This window comes from Mustela nigripes, chromosome 1 (genome assembly GCF_022355385.1).
Source record: "Mustela nigripes isolate SB6536 chromosome 1, MUSNIG.SB6536, whole genome shotgun sequence".
Lineage (NCBI taxonomy): Eukaryota > Metazoa > Chordata > Mammalia > Carnivora > Mustelidae > Mustela > Mustela nigripes.
In genome coordinates this window covers 1963319-1985922 of record NC_081557.1, presented here as the reverse complement: position 1 = coordinate 1985922, position 22604 = coordinate 1963319, and the positions used below count along the sequence as shown (strand labels likewise).

The 22604-nt window shown below is 60.1% G+C and overlaps 1 protein-coding gene across 9 annotated transcripts in view; it reads right to left on the bottom strand.

The window, feature by feature from the left end:
* KCNQ1 (potassium voltage-gated channel subfamily Q member 1) overlaps positions 1-22604 on the bottom strand; it is a 308960-nt gene that overhangs the window by 68643 nt on the left and 217713 nt on the right. For 6 of the 9 annotated variants that reach the window (XM_059398838.1, XM_059398849.1, XM_059398844.1 and 3 more), the window contains exons 12-13: positions 4698-4773; positions 155-249 (exon numbers count right to left, since the gene is read on the bottom strand). In XM_059398838.1, coding sequence (XP_059254821.1) covers positions 155-249; positions 4698-4773 — 171 coding nt within the window. Of the gene's footprint in view, positions 1-154; positions 250-4697; positions 4774-14009; positions 15059-22604 lie in introns of those variants that run through there. The other 3 variants (XM_059398828.1, XM_059398878.1, XM_059398887.1) reach the window with 3 other exon arrangements.

Sequence of the window (22604 nt, the reverse complement as noted above, 5' to 3'; positions counted from 1 at the left end):
ATCACGCCCCCACCCCGTTCATCTCCCCCACCCGCGCTCGCATCCGTCATGCCACCCCCCACCCCTGTCCCGCCCCCGTTCATGCACACCCCTGCCCCGCCCTGCCCCTCCCCGCCCCCGTCCATGCACAACCCCGCCCCACCCCCGTGCCCACCTTCTCTGCAGCTCTTTGATGCGCACCATGAGGTTGAGGTGGCCCTGGGAGTACTGCTCGATGACGTCCCGCACATCATAGGGTTTCCGGGCTTGCTGTAGGCCACAAAGACTGTCAACCCCTGTCCCGTGCCCTGTGCTACGCCCTGTGCGCCCAGTGCCACCGGCGACAGTGATGCTGCATGGGGCCTCTCAGGGACCTGAGGAGGTCACTGCTGCTGAGCAATGAGCAATGGGGCTGTCTGGCCCAGGGCACACACAAGGGCCCCCTCGGCCCTGGGGCTGGGTCGCTGGAGCTGGGGGACCCTGGGCTGGCAGTTTGGCCTCTCTGGGCCTTAGCTTCATGCCCACCCACCACAGGGCCCCGTCGCCGCCCCTCTCCAGGTTACCAGGCCCCGTTCTTGGGAGGAACCCATCATGCTGCGGGGCCAGGAGGGGCCGGGCTCTGCGCAGCCACGGTCTTCCCGGCCCCATGCCGAGCCCTGACCCAAGCACCATTCTCAGGGTGGGGGAGAGGCCAGCAAAGGAGGCCTCGGGTGACAGCCGCAGCCTGCTGTGCCCGCTCTCTGGGGCCACGCAGGGCTGGGCAGCTGACCCCAAGGCCCCTGGGCTTGGTGCCACCTTAGAGCCCGTAAATGCACATGGGGCTCAGGTGAAACCACCAGAAACCACCACCAAGTGCGAGGCTTCTCACGACGTTGTAGAACCTCAAGCCACGTTTACGGCCCCGTTCCCAGGAGCCTGCAGGCCGAGGTCTCCCCCAGGTCGCAGCAGGCCAGTGGAATGGGCTTTTCCTGGCCCAGAGGCCCTGCACCGATGCAAGCCAGCCAGAGCTGCGTGGGAACACGACCCCTCTATCCAAGGGGCCACGGGTCGCCTGGGCGGGTGAGGCCCCGAGTGGGGCTCAGCAGCACTGGAATCCACGTTAGCAATGAGCCTGGGGCAGAGACCACGAGGAACGAGGTTCAGAGACCCACCGACTGTCCAGGCTGGGCGTCTGCCCTGGGGTCCCCTGGAGACATGTCTTCCCTGGCAGCAGAGCCTACCCCTCCTTGCGGTGGCCCCGTCCCCCAAGACTGGGGCTCCCCTAGTCTGATGGCACAGCTGGCCCTGTTTTCCCAGAAACACGGGGTACCCCGGGGTCACCTTCTTCAGATCCTGGACTGTGTTTCTGATGGGCCTAGGGGCTCTGCCAGCCACGTGGGCAACTCGACGGAGTCCTGGCAGCTCCCCTGCTAGGGTTCTGGACTCTGGGAGTTCCACGGCAGACGCCTCCTTCCTCCCAGGGGCCGGGCCCCGAAGTCCAGGCGGTCCCTGTCTCCCCGCATGACCTAGCGGGCGGGGCCCCTGGCCCTCACAGGCAACACGCAGCCCCTCTGTGGACCCCGATGAAGACCCTGAGATGGGGGGGGGGTGGGATTGGACCAAATCGTGCCCAAAGCACAGCTGCACCCTGCACAGGAAGACTCGTCTCCCTCGGGTCTGTGCTGGGCTCCAGAACCACCTTGTGAGCGATACCCAAGGCTTGTCGCGAGACCACGGGGCGGGCATGGGGGAGGACTCGGGGTGGGCCTCCGGCTCCCCGCTCGGTCGCTGAATGACCGCCATCACAGCAGCATTTAGGTACGGGCTGGGGATAACGTGCCAAGACCTAGGTCTTCCTTCTGGAAGATGGGGCGTGAGCTTCCCTTCTGGAAGAGTCTGAGCTCCTTTTCCGTGTGCCTGTGGGAGGAGGCCCTGGGTCACGACGGTCAGCCTCCTGAGGGCCCCAGGGCTCCGGGGGGCATGCCTAGGCCAGTGAAGTCTGGGCTGGGACATGGGTTGCGTTCAGAGCTCGGGGGGGAGCGGGCCTGGCCTGGGGAGGAGGGAGCACACCCCTGGGATGGGTTCCCAGAGAGGCTGGAGAGCATGGACCGTGGTGTGCAGGTGGACGTGGGCACCCGAGTGCGTCGGGATCTTGTGTGTGCGCGCGCGTGCCTCTGGGAAGGTGTGAGAGTGTGTGTGAGAGAGAGAGGGAGAGTAGGAGCACGTGCCCGCGCGGGTCTGCGGGACAGGGGTGCTGCCGGACACGGCTCTGGGGTGGAGGGTGGGGGGCGTGTGAGCCCCGTCTCCCTGCGCTCAGAGCCCAGACCACAGAAGGGTCCGTGCCTCCCGGCGGGGCCCCAGGCGCCCTGAGACTTATCTTGGAGCTGCTAGGCCCCCAGGGTCTGGTCCACACTCCTGGAGGCCTCCATCAGGGGCGGCCTGGGGCCCCGCCGGAGAAACCATCTCAACTTTCCCTCCAGAGCTCATTTCCTCTGACGGCAGCAGCAGAAGCCTGAGATGAGCCAAGATAATGCAGGGCTGTCCAGACTGACCGACGGTGGACACGGGAGTTCAAGGCAAACTCGAAGGGCTAAGAGCCTCTGGCTCCTCTGGCCAGACACAGGGGCGGCCCCCGGGGCACTTATCGGCTGCAGCGAGGCAGGCGGGGGGCCACCCGCCACGTCGGCAGCCCCTGGGGCTGGGGGGTGGGGTCGGGGTGCAGGCAGACAGACCAACAGGCTGTTGTGGGGGAAGGGAAGGCCTCCCTGACAGCTGGGCCCGCAGACCTCCTGACGGCCAGGCACTCCCTCCAGGCTGCTCCCCCGGGGGTCCCTCCTCCCTGTGGAACGTCGCCGCTGGCAACACGGCCCGGCCGGTGAGGCTGAGGCCGCCCCGGTCCCCTGCCTTGCTCGAGAGCCCCGGTGCCCCACTGGGACACACAGGGAGGCTCTCGGAACATGTCCATTCAAAGGCCCCCACCAGCTTTGTTTGGGGGCCCCAAGGGTCCTGGGCACAGACGTGGGGCAGAAAGCAGGGAAGGTAGGGTGGCCCGGCCTTCTTCTGGGGGCCACTTGCAGGGCCCTGGCCCGTGTCCTGCAGCAGGAAAGGGGGCCCCAGCCTAGAAGGAAGTAGGGGTCCCTGCTGATACCCCCAGGCAGTTTCTTGCCTGCCTTTCGGGGATGGGGTGCTCCCCAAGTCAGCTCTCGCCGCAGCGGGCATCTGTTTACCAAGGACAAACTCTGTCCCAAGCTGGAAGCTGCCCACATGACACTAGAACTGGGCAGTCAGAGCCTCAAGTTTTTGCCTGCTGTGCTGGGGGCCCCTCCACCCAGCAAGCCCCCTGCCCACCTGCATAGCCTCCCCCCAGCCCCGTCTTATAGGGCCCTGCTTGGGAGACTCAGCTGCCTGCTTCTAGGGTGGGGGCCATCCCCATTTTAGAAGATTCTCCACTGACCCCCACCCCTGCTCTACCCGTTTGATATCTGGGGTCTTCGCTGTCACCGCCAGGCTGCTGGCCAGTGAGGGGGCTACATCCCGGCCCTTCCCAGGACCTCCCCCGTGCTGCCCAGAGCAGTCCCCTGCAGGAGCTCCGTGCCCCTTCCCCACCCAGGGGTGCTGGTGCTGCTGGGAGGTGGGCCCCTCCTCCTCCCGCGCCCTTCAGCTCCCTGCCTCCCATGCTTCCCCTCTGTGGGAGGGAAGCCAGGGCCACCAGCTTCAGATACTCTCCGCCTCTGGGGCCATCACGTCTTCCCCAGGATCTTGCCAGGCAGACCTCCGGCTGCCAGCCAAGAATGGCACTTACGATGCCTCGTGTGTTTGGGCAATAAGAAGTCCCAAACCCTAGTGGGACCCTTTGTGTGACTTGTCCCAGTTTGGCGGTGAGCAGCCTCCCTGTCCGGGAGTGTCGGGCACACGGGCAGCAGAGCGCCGCCAAGGGAGGGTGTGCGCGGGCTGCCCGAGCCCGGCCGGCTGCGAGCCCTGGGGCTGCGTGTGACACGCGTTGGGCTGGGGGAGCACAGTTGCCAGGTCTTCTGGAAGGAGAATAGGCACACCTGAGGGTCCCTGTTTTTGCGGTCCACATGCTCTCAGAGTGGAGGCTGAGCCAGGGACCTCCTCAGACCAAGGACTATCCGCACAGCCGAAGGAAGGAGCTGAGCCTGCTAGCGGCTGGCTTTCTCTGGGGCCCTGTGGCTCCAGGGGCTCCGAGGGGTGGCTGCCGCAAACCTGGCCCTGGAGGGAAGGGGATGGGCAAGGGCGCCCCTCTGGCTCCGGCCCCAACAGAGGAGCCCTTCATCTCTCTGGAAAGGCGGCCCCCCTGGGATGCCAGGCTACCCTTCTGTTCTGACCCCCACAGGGGCGGGGGGAAGAGCAGGGCCAAGAGCACTGGCTACTGGGGGCTCCCGGGGACAGGGCTCTGGGGTCGGGGAGACCCGACTTCCCACGCAGGTGGTGTGGGGCAGACTCAGCACCTCTATCACTCCTGCGTCATCTGCCGGTCAGTTTTGGGAGAGGAGGGTGAGTCCCCGAGGCTCTGTGTGCGTCCAGCTGTAGGCTGGACCTCAGCACAGAGTCTTTTCAGGGGCATGCTGTCTTACAGAAGAAAGTGAAGTTGTTTCGGGGTATTTGGTGAGGGAAGGGTCAGGTCTGGGGTGTGGCAGGGTACGGAGGCCTTGTAGCCTTTGCCGCGAGTGGGAGAGGAGTTTCTGGGCCAGGGTGGGAGGGCTCAGTGTAGGACTCACCTGGAATTTCTTCTTGGCTACAAAGTACTGCATACGCCGAATGACCTTGATGGTGGCCCGGTGGTGTTCTCGCAGCCTTCGGGGGAGAAGGGAGAAGAGGTGTGAGTGGCCCCTGTGGCCCTCATCCTGTGCCCAGCACCTCAGACACTTGGCGCCTTCCCAAGTGTCTCCCCTCTTAAGTGCCTTCTAGAAACCTAGATCCTTCTAGAAACAAAGATCCTTCTAGAAACATAAAAATAGGAAACATGACTGATAATGTGTATAGAAAAAGCCTAGAAGGAAACAGATGCACGTGGGAGGGGTGGGGCTTTGGCTGCCGAGACTGCACGTGACCAGGCCTCCGCCAGGAAGAGTGCGCTGTCCTGTGGCTTGCACATGCCACGGGAAAACCAAAATGATCTCTAGGGACATAGTATCACGGAGCCTTTATGTATTTTTGCACTGAGAAGTCGGAGAAGCAAGGGAAAAAAGAGACCACAGAAACAGATCTTGAGGTGCGGCGGATTCAGCGGCTCCGAAGCTTGGAGCTCCTCTGTCAGGAGAGAGAGTTGGTTTTCCCGCTACTTGAATTTGGGCTGACCTTGACACTTGCTCTGGAAAAAGAATGCTGGGAAGTCACACCGTGTATAACTGATGTGCTCTTGGAACGTGGCCGCATGGTCCAGCCTGAGCTGGGTGGCTGGAGAGGTGGCTCGGAGGAGAACAGAGGTGGCCCAGTCGAGAGCCAGGATCAGGCAACAGACACGTGAGTGAAGCCACCTCTGACCATCCCGCCCCAGAGGACCGCACAAACACACACACAAAGCCAGCAGAACAACCTCCCCACGGAGCCGACTGCAAACTGCAAATTGCTGACCTCCAGAATCGTGACCGAGAAAACAAACTGTGGTCTTGACCCACACCATTGAGGTGTGGTTTCCTAGGCAGCGACGGATTACAGGTAGAGAAATTAGGACCCAGCCAGGGGTCTTGTCGCATCAGAGTCCTCAAGCGCATGGTGCTGGTTTGCATGGAGACTGGGCACTGGGCAGAGGCTGGGGGAAAAAATGGTGGATCCTAAGATGCTGGACATAGAGCATGACACCGTCATTAACTGGATGAGACTTTGAGGTGAGCGAATTTTGTGCTGAGAGGAATCAAAAAGTTACGGCCCGAGGGCTGCCTGCTGTGGATCAAAGAGGAAGGCAGGTCCTTTGCAGTTCCCCCGAGCAAGAGGCGGGGTCTGCTCCCCCCACGGCGGAAGTGGACCACGTGTATGAGCCGTGGTCTCAAGAGCCCTCAGAGCTCCCGCTGTCGTCTGTCAAATGCTGCTGTCACACAGACGTGTCTGAGCGGGGCTGCTGGAGGAGCACCGTGGAGGAGAGCAGACCGCCCGGTCCTGTGAGCCGCCAGTCGGACGCGCCCAGAGGAGACCACCCCGATGAGCCGCCCCAAATGCGGACCTTCAGGCTCGCGAGCAAACGGATGGCTGTGGTTGGCTTCCGAGCTTTGAGACAAAGACTTAAAATAACCCTGATTAATTTGTTCAAGAAGATAGATGGAGTGTTTCACCCGAGAAATAAAACCTTAAAAATAATAAACCGGAAATTCTGAAACAGAAAGAGCAATCATGGAAATTAAGAACGTGGCAGACGAATTTGATAGCAGAGGAGATCTGTAAGGGAATTTCCAGGTAGGGGCAGGGAGACAAGATAGAATCAAACATACAGAAAACCTGTAAGATGCGGGAGACAGGATTCCAAGACACATGAAATCCCAGAAGGGGAGCAGGCAAGAGAGAGGCTCAGAGGCTGAGAAGGTCCCAAATATGATGGAAGACATCAGACCGCAGACGCCAACAGGCCTTTCGCTCCCCGGGCTTCTCAGAGTCACGCTGCCGAGACCAAAGGCACAGGGAATGTCACAGAAATAGTGAAGGAGGGGTTGGGGACAATGACGCGTTACCCTGATGACCGGCTTTTCAACAGAAAGGGTAAAAGCTGGGTGACGTCTTTTTTTTTTTTTTTTAAGATTTTATTTACTTTTTTTGAGATAGAGAATGAGAGAGAGAAAGCACGAGCAGGGGGACGGACAAAGGAAGAGAGGGAAGCAGGCTGCCTGCGGGTGAGAACCCCGCCTGGGGCTCGATCCCAGGACCCTGAGATCATGACCTGAGCCGAAGGCAGAGGCTTCACCCACGGAGCCCCCCAGACGCCCCGCCAGGTGCCATCTGTAAACTCCTCAAGGAAAATCATGACCAACCTAGCATCCTAGACCCATCGAATAGACCCTAAAAATGAAGAAGGAAAGTAAGTAAATCCCGTACAATTCTCCTCCGATGAGGTCCCTAGAAGAGGCGGATTCAGAGGGACAGACAGCAGGATGGTGGCAGCCGGGGCCGGGGAGGTGGGGGGGGGGCGGTTAGGGTTTCATGGGTTCAGACGTTCAGTTTCCTAAGATGAAGCAGTTCTGGAGACAGAGGCTGGGGACGGCCGGTGGCACAGCACGTGAGTGTGGTTAGGGCCCCTGAGCTGGGCACAAGCACGGTTGAGATGCTGTATTTTATGTTATGTACATTTTGCCGCAGTAAAAAGGAGAAGGGAAGCTGAAACCAAAAAGCAAGAGAATTCACGGCTGGGAGAGCCGCCCTGGAAGGCGCGTTCAGGGGACAGGCTGGGAAAACTGATCCCCGGGGGAAGCGTGGGGTGCGCCGAGGGGTGAGGATCGCATAAAAGGACAGATTTATGAGGACCTTTCAATTTGTGTCGACTGAAACGGTAGCACGTCATGAGGTTTAAACATGACTAGAGACAAAGAGGGACATTTCATAATTTTCCGCAACGGCCGGCTCGGGAGAAAGACCTCGATCTGACCCTGCATGCCCCCGAACCCCACATGCGTCCCTGCGTCTGTGCGCGCAGAACGGAAGCGCAGGACCAAAGACCGCACGAGAAGCGCAGGGCACGGAGGGCGCCGCGCGGCTGCCAGCACCACGGGCCACCGGGGCCACGGCCGACCGGCCGATCCAGGCCGACCCGAACGAGTCAGCCATGGTGTGACGGCGAGAGTACGTCAATGCAACAGAACAAAAGTGAAGTAGGATCAACATTCGATTGATCCAGAAGGAGCAGGGAAGGAGATCAGAAAGAAGGCCGCGCGTAAGGCCGCGGGGTGTGCGCACCACGAGGGGACAAGCGTGCCGGTGCGCGGACAGACGCCGCCAGACCGGTTCAAAAGGCACCTTGCTGTTGCTGATGAATCTGTACAGGAATCTTCATACAGACGTGAAGACGTAGAGACGTTGACAGCAAAAGGACAGAAAAAGATAAAGCCCAGGGGAGTGCGGGGAGGTAAAGCAGAGCATCCGCGGTGAACCGTGGGTAGAGCCAGGGCCGACCGTGGGTGTTTCATCCTTTAAAAAGCCGTCGCTCTGGGACAAAGATACTAATGCTAAGTCTGGATGTGCCTGGAAGCATGACCTCAAACACACAAAGGAAAGCGGCAGAAGAAAATGTGAGAGAGAAGTGACCGACCAGGGCCGGAGATGGGGGCTCCCCTGCGCCAGCCGCCGGCAGAAGACGCGGGCGAACCATCGGCAGAGGCGAGTCTGGGTGACACGAGCAGCGACTTGACCTAATGGACAGACAGGATGCCGCGCCCGGTGGCCCAAGCGACACGGAGCGTTGCCGCGAACGGACTGTGCGCAGGGCTTGGGAAGCGAGGTCCCACGGACTTCGAAGAAATTCAATCACATACGTACGTTCTCTGACGGCGGGGAAATTAAACTAAAATCAGTAAGAAAAAGATAACCAGAAAGTGCTTAAGTGTTTTAGAAATTAATTGAAATGGCCCGAGGTCCAAGCAGAAACTGCTAAGAACCAGAAAGTATTTTAAATTGGTAAAAAAAGTCCCTTGTCCCGGGTCAATCAGTGGCCAACGCGCCATGAAGGGGAGCGAGCAAGTGTTTGGAGAAAACCTGTGACCTTGACTGTACACATCAGAGGAGAAGGAAGCCAAACTCTCTTTCAAGAAGTTATTAAAAAAAAAATTAAACTCTGAGAAAGTAGGTAGAAAGAGATAATGCACAGTACAACCCAACGAAATAAAAAGTGAAGATTACATTAAAAACATCACCAAAGCCAAATTATGATTCTCTGAAGAAACTAATGAGATTGACAAACTTCTGGTCAGAGTGACTGTGTTCGTCACCCTCGGTGACAGGAAGTCACCAATGTCAGGCACCAGAAATAGAACATCTTGGGGCGCCTGGGTGGCTCAGTGGGTTAAAGCCTCTGCCTTCGGCTCAGGTCATGATCCCAGGGTCCTGGGATCAAGCCCTGCATCGGGCTCTCTGCTTGGCGGGGAGCCCGCTTCCCCCTCTCTCTCTGCCTAATCTAAAAAGAAAAAAAATAGAACATCTTTACAGATCTCAGGAGTTACAAACTCTATGCAGAGGACATTACGTACAAGAGTAATTTTGACAGTTTGGTTAAAATATATGCCTTAAACATAATATATAAAAACAGACACAAGAAGAAATAAAACCCAAATTTTCCAATATTAATCACATAAATTAAATTAGGAATTTTAATGATTTTTGCATAAAGCAAACTAACAAAACCTTAAGTCTAGGTGATTCTTCTAACCATTTAAGGAAGAACTAATATCATTTTATAGAAATATTCTGGAGGATTTTTATGAAGCAGCATAGCCTTTATATCAAAACCAGACGGTATATTGCAAGACAGAAAAAACACTGGCTGATCTCTCTTGCCAACACAGAGGCCAGAATCCTGCCCGTACTGCAAACTAAACCCAGTGTTGTCTCCAAAGACACGTGACTGATGACGTTTAATTCAGTTACCCAAGGCTGCGTCAGCATCTGAGAATAAACATCCATAACCGGCCACAGAATAAATTAAGAATAAATTATACTTGTGGGGCACCTGGGGAGCTCAGTGGGTTAAAGTCTCTGCCTTCAGCTCAGGTCATGATCTCAGGGTCCTGGGATCGAGCCCCCCGTCGGGCTCTCTGCTCAGCGGGGAGCCTGCTTCCTCCTCTCTCTCTGTCTGCCTCTCTGCCTGCTTGTGATCTCTCTGTCAGATAAATAAATAAAATTTTTTAAAAAAAGAATAGAATATACCTTTTCTATAATCACAGAATAAAGTCCACACAATAACCCTAAGGAAAAACATATAATCAATTCAAAAGATGCATAGAAACATTTGATAAGACTCAAGAGCTGTTCCTAATTAGAAACACGACTCGAAGGAGAGCAGGAACAGAAGGGAACTCTATTATGTAGAAAACACACAAAAACACAAAACAAGACAAAGCCCTGTGGAGCGGACGTCACACTCAATGGTGAAATATTAGGGGGTCTTCCTTCTGCGAGAGGGAGCAAGGCAGAGTTGTCCGTGGTCACCCTTTTTTAAAAAAAAAAATAGTATTTATTTATTTGAGAGAGAGAGAGAGCACGAGACATGGGAGGGGCAGAGGGAAGCCGACTCCTCACTGAGCAGGGAGCCCGATGCGGGACTTGATCCCAGGACTCCGGGATGACCTGACCTGAGTCATCCGGGATGACTGACCCGAGCTGAAGGCAGATACTTCACCCACTGAGCCCTGCAGGCGCCCCGCGGCCGCCCTTCCTATCGGACGCTGTCCTGAAACCCTCAGCCCGTGTGACAAGCGACAGGAAAGGAAACAGAGACAGAATCACGGGACAGGGTAAAAATAAAACCACTCTCACTTGCAAATGACGTCATCACAGATATTAAAATCTTCAGAACGTTCAGATAAACACTTTGATTGATCTGTGAATTTAGCAAGAACACCAGCTTCAATAATGACCGGTATTTCTATATGCTAGCAACCATTAGGAAATAAAACAAAAAGATGCCAATAACAGCAGCATCCAAAATCATAAAATGCCTGAGAATAAACCTACTGGAGATGAGCAAATTCTCTGCACAGAAAAGCTCCAAACCTTCGTGAAAGAAAAGAAAGAAGCCGTACATCAACTCGGGATGCGATGTTCATGAGTTGGAAGGTTTAATAGGTGCAAGGTGCTAATTTTGAGGTAGGGATTCAACGTGGCTCCAATCAGTCTTTGAATGCTTTTCTTGTTTAGTATTTCTTGGGGGGGGGCATATTTCAAGCGGATTCTGTGGAGAAGTGAAAGGCTGAGCGCGGACAAGGTGATTTTGAACAAAGTCGGAGGAGGTAGGCCGCCGAGCGCAAGGCTCACCGTGAAGCGTCGGGGATGGACACTGGGTGTCACTGGAGGCGGTCTGGGGTCGCCCTCTTAATAACGGGCCACTAGACTGGATTGATGAATGCGTCCGTGGAAAAGAATGGACCATCCGAAGGTGAAAATGTAAAATGTATGTGTGTGCGGTCACCTGGTTTATGACCAAGGCACGGTTTCAGTCCACTGGGGAAAGAATGTTCTTTTTGACAAACAGCCCTGGGACAAATCGGACATCCATATGGAAAAACTTGAGCTCTGGGTCCCTGCTGAAACCAGTTACAGAATGATTCCAGCGAGGGCAGAGACCTATAGGAAGGCAGAGGCAATCGAGCCTGGAGAGCAGAACAGCGGAATATCTCCGCGTCCTCGGGAAAGGCCACGATTTAACGAAACACAAGAAGCCCTAACTGTAAGAGAGAAATATGTGACAGACGGGGTTTCCTTAAAGTCGAGAGCGTCCTTCCATCGAAAGATCTCTTCGAGAGAACGAACAGACACTCTACAGGCTGAGAAAGGACATTTTTGGGGAAAGGACTTGTATCCAGAATATATCTAGAATTCCTACAAACCAATAAGGAAAAGACCACATGATTAAAAAAAAAAAAAAAAGACCACCGATTTGAACGGCCCCTCACGGACCAGGGATGGCCACACGCCCACGAACTGGCGCTCCGCACCTTTGCCCCTGGTCCACACCACAATGAAGTTCTCGCGCTCGCCCGCTGTCATGGCAGATGAGAAGGACTGACAATGTCATGCGTTAGGGACGACGTGGCCCAACGGACCCACGTGTGCTGCTGGTGGGAGCGTGGACCGGTCGGCCGCGCCGAGAGCTGCCCGGCGGTAACCGTGGACAGGTCCGTGTCCTGGCCCGGCACCTGTCCTTCCAGATACACACCCCAGAGACGTCCGTGCACACGGCCACCAAAAGGAGGCCTCGGAACATTTACAGCAACTTGACTCACGGGAAGTAAAGCCCAGCGTGACGAACGTCCAACTACAGCGCACAGAGAAGCCCACGGAGCTGTATTCCTGTAACGCACGAACATGCGGCACTACGGGAGAACACACTGCTGACGCTCACACAGGACACCCCCACCCTGGCCACTGGGGACAGCCGGGAAGCCCCTGGGGGCGGGCACCTGGTCACCGGGCAAGGACCCCTTGTGCCACCATGAGGCTCTGGCGGGGCAAGGGGCCCTCTAAAGTCCAGGCGGTTCTTGTGGCCTCAGCAGAGAGGGCGTGGCACCCATGGGCAGGAGAGGACACCCAGCCGAGGGTGACGGGACTCTGAAGCTCTCTCGGCTGCACCCTGACTGTCGGGCTCGCCCCCAGCCAGGCCCACAGGTGGCTCCAGCTGCAAAAAGGGTGGGTCCCAGGGCCACAGGAGGCTTCACTGCACCAGGACGCTGGGGTACTGCAGGGCTAAGGCTGAGGCACCTTCCAGGTGGCACTGGGGAAGGATATGCGTCTTCTTGGGGTCGTTCGGGCATGGGGCCTCATGAAGACGGAGGCTCAGACACACCCAGAGCTACTGTCCCTCCTTCCTCCTCCTCCCCAAGCATCTTCCAGCCCCGACAGGGTGCAGGGCCCATGCTCAGCCCCAAACCAAACGATCAGGCTGGAAGGCCTCCGGGGCTGAGCTCCCAGCCGGCGGGTGGAGAGAAGGCCAGCCGACTGGGGGTGCTGGGGACCGTGGGGCCCGGTGAGGGGGCATGTCTGCGCCTCCATGGTGCTGACAACACAGCAGGGAGAGGATGGGGGTGTGACCGCTCTGGGGGACTTTCAGGACCTGAGGGGACCCTAGCCTTGCCTATGTCTGGGTGTGGGCAGCCTCGGTGGCGATGGGCGAAGCCTGAGGGAGGACCCGCCAGCGGCAGGCTCCGCCCCAATGCCGGGTGACCCCTCTGATCTGCAGGTGACGTTGGCTTGGCGGCAGGGCCAGCCGGAGTTCGGTCCCAACACAGGGGCCCATCGGTCACCCCAGCCCTCTTGGCTTTCTGCCCAAGGTTCCGGGGGTGCACCCCAGGACAGAGTGGGTGAGCCCGGGGACAGCGGGACAGGGATCCGCAGACGCACAGGCCGGCCTGGTGTCAGTCTGGACCCCGGCACCCACGTGGCAGGCACTAAGAGCACACGTCCGGGCAGGAGGGCACGCAGCCAACACCCGCACTCACACACGCACATGGGTGCGCATTTGCGCAAGAGCCGGGGCTCGGAGGCCTAGCTGCCGCTCCAGAAGGCCTGGATGCAGGTTCCCCTGCTGGGCTGGGGGCGGCTGGCCCTTCGAAGCCCCTCACCCAGGCCGGAGATGGGAGGGGACGTCACCCAGCCACACGTCCCTGCCTCTTTTCAATCACCTGCAGTGCCGTGGGAGCGGTGGAGGGCTGGGGCTCCAGCGCCCCTCAGGGGGAGGCCCTCACTGGCCAGGCCTGTGCTCAGCCCCCACAGACCCGGCTGTGCTCAAACCAAAGACCAGGCTGGGGACCACTCCAGCGTTCTGCCAGGGATGGGCCTGTCCGGCTCCATTCGGGGAGGGTTTCCCCTTCTCTCTGGGCTGGGCTTGGCCCAAGAAGGGGGGAGGCCTCGTGCCCCTTTCTGGTGGCTCTGACACAACACAGCAGGTGGACAGGTGACGGGATGGAGGCCTGGGGACCCCTGCAGGACACCCTCGGGTCCTGGGCCCCGCGAGGTGCTGAGGCTGCAGGTTGGGTGCCGGGCTGGGCTGCCCTCCAGGGACGTCCGACGTCACCGTGCACGTCCCCCAGCAGTGTGGCAGACCCTGAGCCCCCACAGCGCCGTCTGCACCCCTCAGGGATCGGCCTTCCTCGCTCACACCAACAAAACGAGTGTGAAATGGGCCTTCATGCTCCAGCTGGCCCCGGGCACTCGCTCCGCCGGGAACGCGGAGCACGTCTCGGGCCACGTCTCTGTTGGGCTCACGTGGGCTCTTCCAGATGAGTTAGACGTAAGTCGTCTGTAATGTCTACATACCTACCCACCACTTTTTTTTTTTTTTTAAGTATTTATTTGAGAGAGGACCGGGGCACAAGCAGGGGAGGGGCAGGCAGAAGGAGGAGCAGATTCCCGCTAAGCAGGGAGCCTGAAGCGGGGCTCAATCCCCAGACACTGAGGTCGTGACCGGAGCTGAAGGCAGACGCTTCACCGACTGAGACCCCCCCCAGGGGCCCCCCTACCCGTTCTCTGTCAGTTTGCGTGCGGGGAAGACCCGCTCCCAGGGCAGGCGGAAAAAGCTGAGCAATGTCCTAGGCCTAGAACCTGTGACCAGGCTACCTTATGAGGCGACGGGACCAGAGATACGACTGAGATTAAGCACTGTGAGATGGAGAGATTATTCTGGGTTCTCCGCCCGGGCTCATGAGGTGCTGGAACCCTTAGAAGAGGAGAAATTCCTCAGCTGTGGCTAGAGGGAGCTGTGGCCCGACGAGGGCAGCCGCTCGGCTGTGCAGGAGGAAGACGGGGCCGCTGGCTGACAGGGTAGGTGTCCCCGGAGCCGGATGGGGCCGGGCGATGGCTCCCCTGCCAGGAGCGACCAGCCCCACGACCCCTTTCGGACCCGTCCGACTGCGTCCGACTGCGAATCTGTGCACCCAGAGGCCATGAACGTGGCGGCCCGAAGCCACGAGGTTTGGGGTAATGGATTGCCACGACACCAGCAACGCAGGCGAATCCCGGTTTCACATCACATCTCCGCCTTGTGGGCACATTTTGAGGGAAAGAAGCTCTTACTCTTTTGCAACAACTTTCTCCGTTTTTCTCTGTCCTCGCCAACGCACTGGGGTCCCGACCAAGAAAGAGCTCCGAAGCCGAGGTCCGGAAGATACTAAGGAGCCTGCGTGTTCTGAGAGTTGGGAGGATTGTTTCTGAGCTGATGTCCGCGGGGTGAGGGGCTTCTTCACCTCTTCCCTCGCGGATAACCCCGAGGCTGCGGTCGGCACAGCCCAGAGCTGCCCACCGGGGCTCCCGGCTCGGTCCCCCGGGCGGAGGGTCGACGCTCACACCCACATCCCAGCCTCGCACGGGGTCCTGATGCCTGGAGGGAAAGGCTTCCCCTGCTTCCTCGAGAAGGTCGATTCCTCTTGTCTCTGCAGAAGTCCCATGAGAAAACCTGTTGGGGTTTTTACCGGAGTTACAGTAAGTCTATCGATCAAGCAGGAAGAAACGCATCGACATCCGCATAGCGTGGAGTGTCTGGAGTGTGGTAGCGCGTTCCTTTCATGAAAGTCTTACTGGAAAATCTAAATGCAGCAGAACTTGGTTCTTAAAAAAAAAAAACAAAACTAACAACTCAGGAAAAACTCTGGTAAGATTGACTGAGACAGGGTCAAATAAAAACAGTACCAATTAAGTTAGAATTGACCACCAATAGGGCTAAGATCGATGATGATCAAGAATATTCTCAACAACTATATGCCAACAACTTTGTAAAACCTCGAGAGGATTGGGCACATTCCTAGAAAAAATTCTAACTCCCTAGAACTGACTAAAGATGGGATAAACTGTCTCAACCAAGCTTGCAACTACTAAAGGTACCGAAGGGGTAGTTAAAGACCTTCCTGTAAGAATACACCTGGCCCAGCTGGCCTTCTCCCCGATTCTGGCGCGCTTGCACAGCACACACCCTTCCAGCCACAGGCGAACAAAAAAGGAAGACAAGACATATCAAAACTCAAGGGGTGCAGCTAAAGCAGCTCTTAGAGGGTGATTTGTAGCGTTCCAAGATTCCACTAACACAAATGGAAGGTCTCAAACCAGTGATCTCAGTTGCTACCCCAAAACTAGAAAGACACCAGCCCCAAGCAAGCAGACGGGAGGGAATTAACAGCAGTGACTGGAAATGACTGAAACAGAGAGCGGAGAGCCCCCCCCCCCCACCCTCGTCCGAGACAGGCTGCTGTCCCTGGCACAGCCTGAGGCCAAGCCCTGTGCGGACTGTCTCTGAAGGTCTACACCCAGGACCCCTCGTGGGGCTGTGGGAACATCTCTGTTAACCAGGCTTTGAGTCTCCCAGAGGCCTGAGGGGCCTGGGGGAAGAACCTCTCAGTTCAAACTCAAAGACCATCTGCCACCCTGGTCAGTCATGTCTGGTGCTGTCCCTGGCGTCACCACACTGAAGGCAAGAGCACCCGCTTCCTGTGGGTCCCAGGGCCGGGCGTGTCCCTGAAACCCCTCCGAGGCTGGTATGCCAAATCACCAAGGAAGCTTTCCGCACAAGCCTGCGGACGGGGACTCGCTGTAGGGCCCGGTGGAGGGGGAGGTTCTAGTCTCTCTCCTTCTCATAGGCCTTCCCACAGAGGTTGCCTTCTTTAGGAAAAACAACCTATGGGTCCAGCATCCCTTGTCCTGTCTTTCTCCTTTCTCCGTGGTCTGCCTCTCATTCCCAGGCCAGAGCGCCGACGGACCAGGCGCCTCCTGCCGCCCCACGCGATGCCAGGAGGGCACTACCCTCACTGATTTTAACCTCGGGACGACGGGGAGGCTGTGGTCAGCCACGCCCACATCTCACAGGGGACGGAGCCAAGACGGGGGACGAGTCTCTCCGTCAGCCGTAGTGCCAAGTCTCATGCTCAGATGTGTGGCACCCCCGGGCCTGACCCGCCACAGCGGGGCCTCCTCCCGGCCTGGCCTCCCGTACATCTGGGACTCCCAGGGGAACCCCCAGCACCACTCAGGCTGCCGGTGGGACGTGGCTTGAGGGACAAGGGTCTGTCCCCAAGGGAGCCGGGTCACACTCCTGCCGGGCTCAGATTCCCATCTGTGGGGGTGGGTGTCCAGGCCTCCCCCAGCCCGTGCTGGGCTCTGTGTCCACATGCCCTCCACCTGGGCCCTGCAGTACCTGCCCCCCTCCACCCCGTGACCTGCCCTCTGGGGCAGCTCCTGCCTGCGGCTCCGGGTACAGGCGGGAAAGTCCACGGCCCAGTCAGGTGACTTCACAAACAGTATCCCGTGGGCCCCAGTTGTGCAATCCCAGTAATTGGAACCAGCAGCCTCCCCGGGCATGGCCCTGCCTAGGTCAGAGAAGCCACTGTGCTCTGAGGTCAGGTGAAACAGGGGGCACTCGGGACACTGTCTTCTGCTGCCCCTGAGCTGACCCGTGGTGGCTCCGGAGGCAGCCCACCATGACCACCTCCGGGCAGAGCCACCACAGGGGGAGAGGGCCCAGCCAGGCGAGGTGGGGGGCACGCTGCCGGGCTCTCCTCCCACTGCGAACCCCCTGCCCCGTCCTCAAAGCCTTTCCGTGCTGGGGGCTGCCGTCGCGCCCACGGCAGGAGCCCCTCACCCTCCTTCCCGGAGCCCCCATGCCCCCACGTCTGGGGCAGGAAGGCCTGAACGTGCGGCCCCCTTCTCTGTGGACCAAGGGGGCCTGGCACGGGGCTCGGGCCTCGAGACGTGGGCGCAGACCAGGAGCGGGGACGGGGGCAGCTCGGCCCTGCCCCCACCGCCCCCAGGCCCTCAGGAAGCCGTGGAAACCGAGCTGCTGAGTGGGCCTTGGGCTCAAAGCCCCGTGTCCTGAGCGGAATGGCTCCCCGTGGCTGGACGCCCTGGTTCGGAGATGCAAGTCCTTTGGTTTTACCTCCTCTTGTGCCTGAGGGTTCACTGCCTTGGCGGGGGGCACACTGGGCCCACAGACTTCTCTGCCCTCCCTGAGTCCTGCCATGACGTATGTGAACCCCAAGACCAGCCCATGAAGTGAGAGGACACAGCCTGGGTGAACGTCTCTGAACACACGAGATCTTGGAGACAGAAAGCTGATTCATGTTTTCTTCCCAGGGGAGGGGGGGCGACCGCTCAGGGGCACTGGGCTGCTTTTGGGGGTGATGAGAATGTTCTAAAACTAGGCGGTGGTGGTGGGCGTTCCATCCTGTGAATACGGGGGTGTGGAGAGTGTCCCAGGCCGCTCCTGAGAGCAGGAGCTGGGGAGGCGCCCAGAGGGGCTGGGTGCTTCTCTGGTGGACAGGAAGGCAGGGGAACACACCCAGCTTTGCCCAGGGCATGGCCCTCTTTGGGGTTCTTTGTTGGGGGGCTCAGGGCCCCGGGCAGGCAGCCTCAGCAACACAGCTCCCTCCCCGGGCGGAGGCCTCCGAACTCCCCAGTCTGGCTGTGCCTCTCCCTTCCAACCCGTGGACCACGGTGTGGCTGCCATGGGGGCCTTCCTGGGCCAAGAGACAAATCGCAGATCTGTGACACCCCCTGCCCCACCCCAAATCCTGCCATGGCCCCCTATTGCCTGCCCAGTGACGTCCAGACTCTGAGGGTGGTCCGTGGCCCCCTCACGACGTGCCTGGACAGACACACGGGATGCAGGCGCTCCGGGCGGGGAGCAGGGTGACATGCGGTCCTGTCCCCTCGGATCGCTGCATCACGAGTCACCACATGTACAGGGCTCCGAGGTTGTTGTAAGATTGTTTTCATACCGATGATCCAGAAATCGGAGCGATCCCATGCGGGCCCCGGTTGGCAGTAAAATTCCTCGAGGACCTCAGGACAGGTGACCAAGACAGATTTGGCAAGGGGAACTCGCCTCAACACGTCCCAGAACCAAGGGAAAGGAACGCATTCTGTTTCCCCAAGATCGGGGCTTCCTACTGTGCCTCCCGAGACCACCTGACACAGTTCACACTCATGAGCCACTCACCGCAACCTCCCACCTTAACCTGGCCCCGGGGAGCTCCGGTCCACCCCGCTTCCACCCAGCTCGCGGAGCTCGGGAAACGCAGGTCCCTCCAACTCGGCACAGTTCAGGGCAGCCCACGGCGAGTCCACACGCCTCCCCCCGGGGCCCAGGCACCCGCTGAGAGCAGGGCCTCTGGTAGGAGCGGGACGAGGAAGGAGCAGGCCCCGCCTTGTGTGGCCTCTCAGGACTTGGGGTGCAGAACAGGGAGTCCCAGAGCGGTGCCACGTGGCGGTGCTTGGGCGCACAGCACAGAGACCCCAAGTGGGGGCCGTCCCCTGCCACCCACCTTGCCCTGGGAGCTCGAAGATGGGGGGGGAAGCTGGCAGGGGGCAGGGGGCTTCCTGGGGAGACGACACCAGCTGGGCAGGAACGTGACCCCTGCCGGGGACGCCCCAACCCTGAATGGCCCTGCCCCCACCCGGGCCGAAGCAGGGACAGGGACCGCAGGACGGCAGCCGGCCTGGAGAAGGGACATCATATAGGGAGAGGAGGGGGAGAGATGGCGGCCGGCAGGAGGACCCCCAGGGAGGGAAGGGGTCACGGACAGAGAGCCGGTGTGGCTGATGGTCCAAGTGAGGGCAACAGGGGGCGCACAGGGGTGGCCGACGACGCGGACAGCATCGTCTGTGGCCCCACCAAACGTCACAGGGTCCATGGCACGTGCAAGGGGCCGAGCGGGGCGTGACCCTGGACGGGCAGCTCCGGAAAGTGTGTGCATCACACCCTCCCCGCTGCCCCCGAGTCCCCCCACCAGGGGAGGGTTCCTGGGGGTGGGACCCCGCGGCTCTGGCCTGTGACCCGGGGCCTCTCCCAAGTGCTGGGGTCTGTTTCCTCCCAAGAGCCTGAGGGTCCCCTTGGAAGCAAGGGATGGGAGATGGGAGCTCGGAGGGGGACTCGCGAGAACCCCACACCCGTTCCCAGGCTGGGCCGTGTCTGGTTCCGGAAAGTCCCACGGCTTCTGCGGCCAGAGACCCCACAGCCAGTATGGACCAGGCTGTGTCATAACCAGGACGTGGCCTTGCAGGGACACGGAGCCCCGGGGCTGGCACGGCCACGCAGCTCCGAGCTCCCAAGAAGGCACGGTGGCCAGGCTCTGGGCTCTCTGGGGTGGGCAGCAGGGTCCTCGCGCCCCCAGGGGGACGTTGGCCTGAAAGCCCGATGCTGCCCGTGCAGGTCCCAGGAAGGAGCCGGCAAAGAAACGCATCTTTGTGCCGCCTCTGTCCCCGGGAGGGGCTGGGCGTGCAGACAGAGGAAAGGGTTGGGTGTGAGCGGGCGGCTGGGAGGACCCCATTTAAATCCCGGGAAGATTATGAGGGACGTTTGTTGCAGACTGTCAGCCCTCATTAAGTTAATGGAACCGGCGAGCTGGCCTGCTTCCAGCACGCTGGAGAAAGAAAACAAGAAAAGTGTTTTCAGCGAAAGAGCCAGGGGGTCCCGATTCGCCCGCAGCCCCGGGAGATTATGAGCCGTGGGTAATGGCCTTGCTGGAATGACTTACTGGGGACTTGTTGATTAAAACAAGGGAAGAAAACCCCTCATGTCTAAGAAGAATTACATGGGCTTCTCACTGATTTTCTTCTAGAAAAGTGATTTGTGTGCACTTCCTTCCAGATGCCCCGGCCCCGGCCAGCGCCGCCGCAGACGCCCGCGCTCCCTGGGCAGGACGCAGAGACCTCGCCCGCTGCGGGCTTCTCTCAAGCCCTCCTCCAAGCTCCCATCTGCTGCCCACGTGGATGCGGGCAGCAGGGGCTCGCGGGCTAGGTGAGCCCTGGGGGTCCGGAACCAGGAGGTTCTGCCAGGCCCTCTGGGGCCCCTCAGGAGGGGCAGAGCCGGCCCCACCTTGCAGAATGGAGGCCCCCACCCTCCTCCTCGCAAGTCGCCCCACAGCTGGCGTGGGACTCTCACGGCCCGTGGGCGCCCTTCTTGGTGAAGGGAGTGGTCTGCCGGGGGGCCCTGGGGCTGAGACTCCTGTGTCTGAGGACAGAGCCCCTCTGGGACACTGCCTCTCTCCCCCACCTCCAGATTCTCTCACCTGCCGGGCCACCCACGTGCCCCAAGCTGCATCCCAAGCTGCCATGACCACAGTCCTGGGCCCAAGGCCATGCCCTTCCCCAGACAGCTGGACTCTGGACCCACCAAACCTTGGGTGGGGTCCTCGGCATCCCAGCGAGACACGGGCATGACGGCCCCTGCCTGGCCTTCCCCACCCCACCTCCCCCTGCATGAGGCCCAGGCACCTACTGGAAGCCCGACCCTGGGCGTTCGAGTGCGCGGTGCCCCGATTCCCTTACTCCCACTCCCCAGAAGGAAGCCAGCAGGGCTGGGGTGGGCAGAGCCACCCGCCTCCAGACTGCCTGTTCCCGCCAGACGGGGAGACACCGCACGGGTTCTGGGGATGTGGTCTCTGCTCACCTCCCGTCCACCTCGTCACCTGACCCCACCCGGGGCCTCTCAAAGACCCCTCGTCCCCTGCTGTCCTCCAGCTGGAAGCCCCAGGCCCTGCAGTCCCGGCCTGACGTTCAGGCCGTTTTGCTTTCGTAAAACCCGCACCTCCTGGAGACTCGGCGTCCGCTCACCCGTCCTGCCAGCGTGCTCAGCGCACGGGCCCCCAGGTTGGGGGTCATGTGGCTAAGCTGGGGTCCCTGTGCTGCCTGGGCCCTGAGTCTCCTTCCTGCTGGAGTCCCCTTCACCCTAACCCAGGGGCGCCGGGCCTGCTCTGGATCTCCCAAGTGCTTGCTCAGCACAGCCCACACCGCTCGCCCTGCTCTGCAGGCCTCCCCCTGCAGCTGGCCAATTAGCCCATGTCTGACACAGCACAGAGGGCCGAGGGCTGGCCCCTCAGCACCCTGCCGAACCCAGGGACAAAGTGACAACTGCCAGGAGAGGAGCTCACAGTGGCGGGGGGGGGGGGCGGGAGATCTCAGCCCCCGAGGCTCACGGTGAAGGCTTTGTGTGTCCCTCTCATGTGGCAGGTGACGACACAGAGCCCCAGCGAGGGACCGGCCAGGGCTTCTGGTGATACCGATACGGGGCTCTGGGCCCCAGGCCTCTGCGAGGCCTCTAGTCGGGCCTTCAACTCCCCTGGGGCGAGGTGCGTGCGGGGTGATCCCTCAGGACCCCACACGCCCTCAACACACACACACACACACACACACACACACACACACACACGACCCCTTCCCCAGGATCTGCGCCAAGAACGAGGCAGCCTGGGGTCCGTCGTGGGGGGCGGGTGCCGGCTCGGCCTGCGTCCAGAGGGCACTTTCTCCTCTCCCCACCCTGGGTCTCGGAACACAAGGGGATGGCCCCATCCTGAGCTGGGGGTCAGGGCAAGGGTCATTCTTGTCGAGCGGGGGGCCGCCCGGGGCTGGCGAGGTCAGTGCTGGGTGTCCGGGAGGGTTGAGCTGCCCTCTCACCCAGGCCCAGGGGCCGAGCACGGGTCTCATGCCGATTTCTACAGATCAGATACCGTGTGCAGCGCCCCAGGCCTGAGCAGCCTTCCCCGAGAATCCTCCTGTGGGGGGTTGGGAAGAAGCTGGGGCAGTTTCTGAGATGCGGACCTTATCAGTGCTATCGGATGGAGGCTGGGGAAGTCACCTGCCTCCAGCTTGGCCTGCCCTGTGCGCTCTGTCCCCTGCCCCCCCTCCCCGCCATGCCCACTTGCCTGGCTGCCCTGCCCCCCCCACCCCCGGCTCACGTCCCTGCTGCCCTGTCCTCTTGCCTGCCCTGCCCGCTCTGGCCTCGGGCCTGCGCCTCCCCGAAACTGTGTAACTTTCTGTGGGGGCGCCTGTGTGGGGCCCCAGCAGAGTCCTTGAGGCCCTGTTTTTCTCACGGCTGCATTCCCGGCGCCTGACCCACAGCGAGCGCTCAGCCGCGCAAGAGCAAGGCCACGGCGCAGGGCTGCTCCGGCCCAGGCCAGCGGGGACAGGGTGCCGCCGCCGCCGCCGCCGGGGGGGGGGGGGGGGGGGGGGGGGGGGGG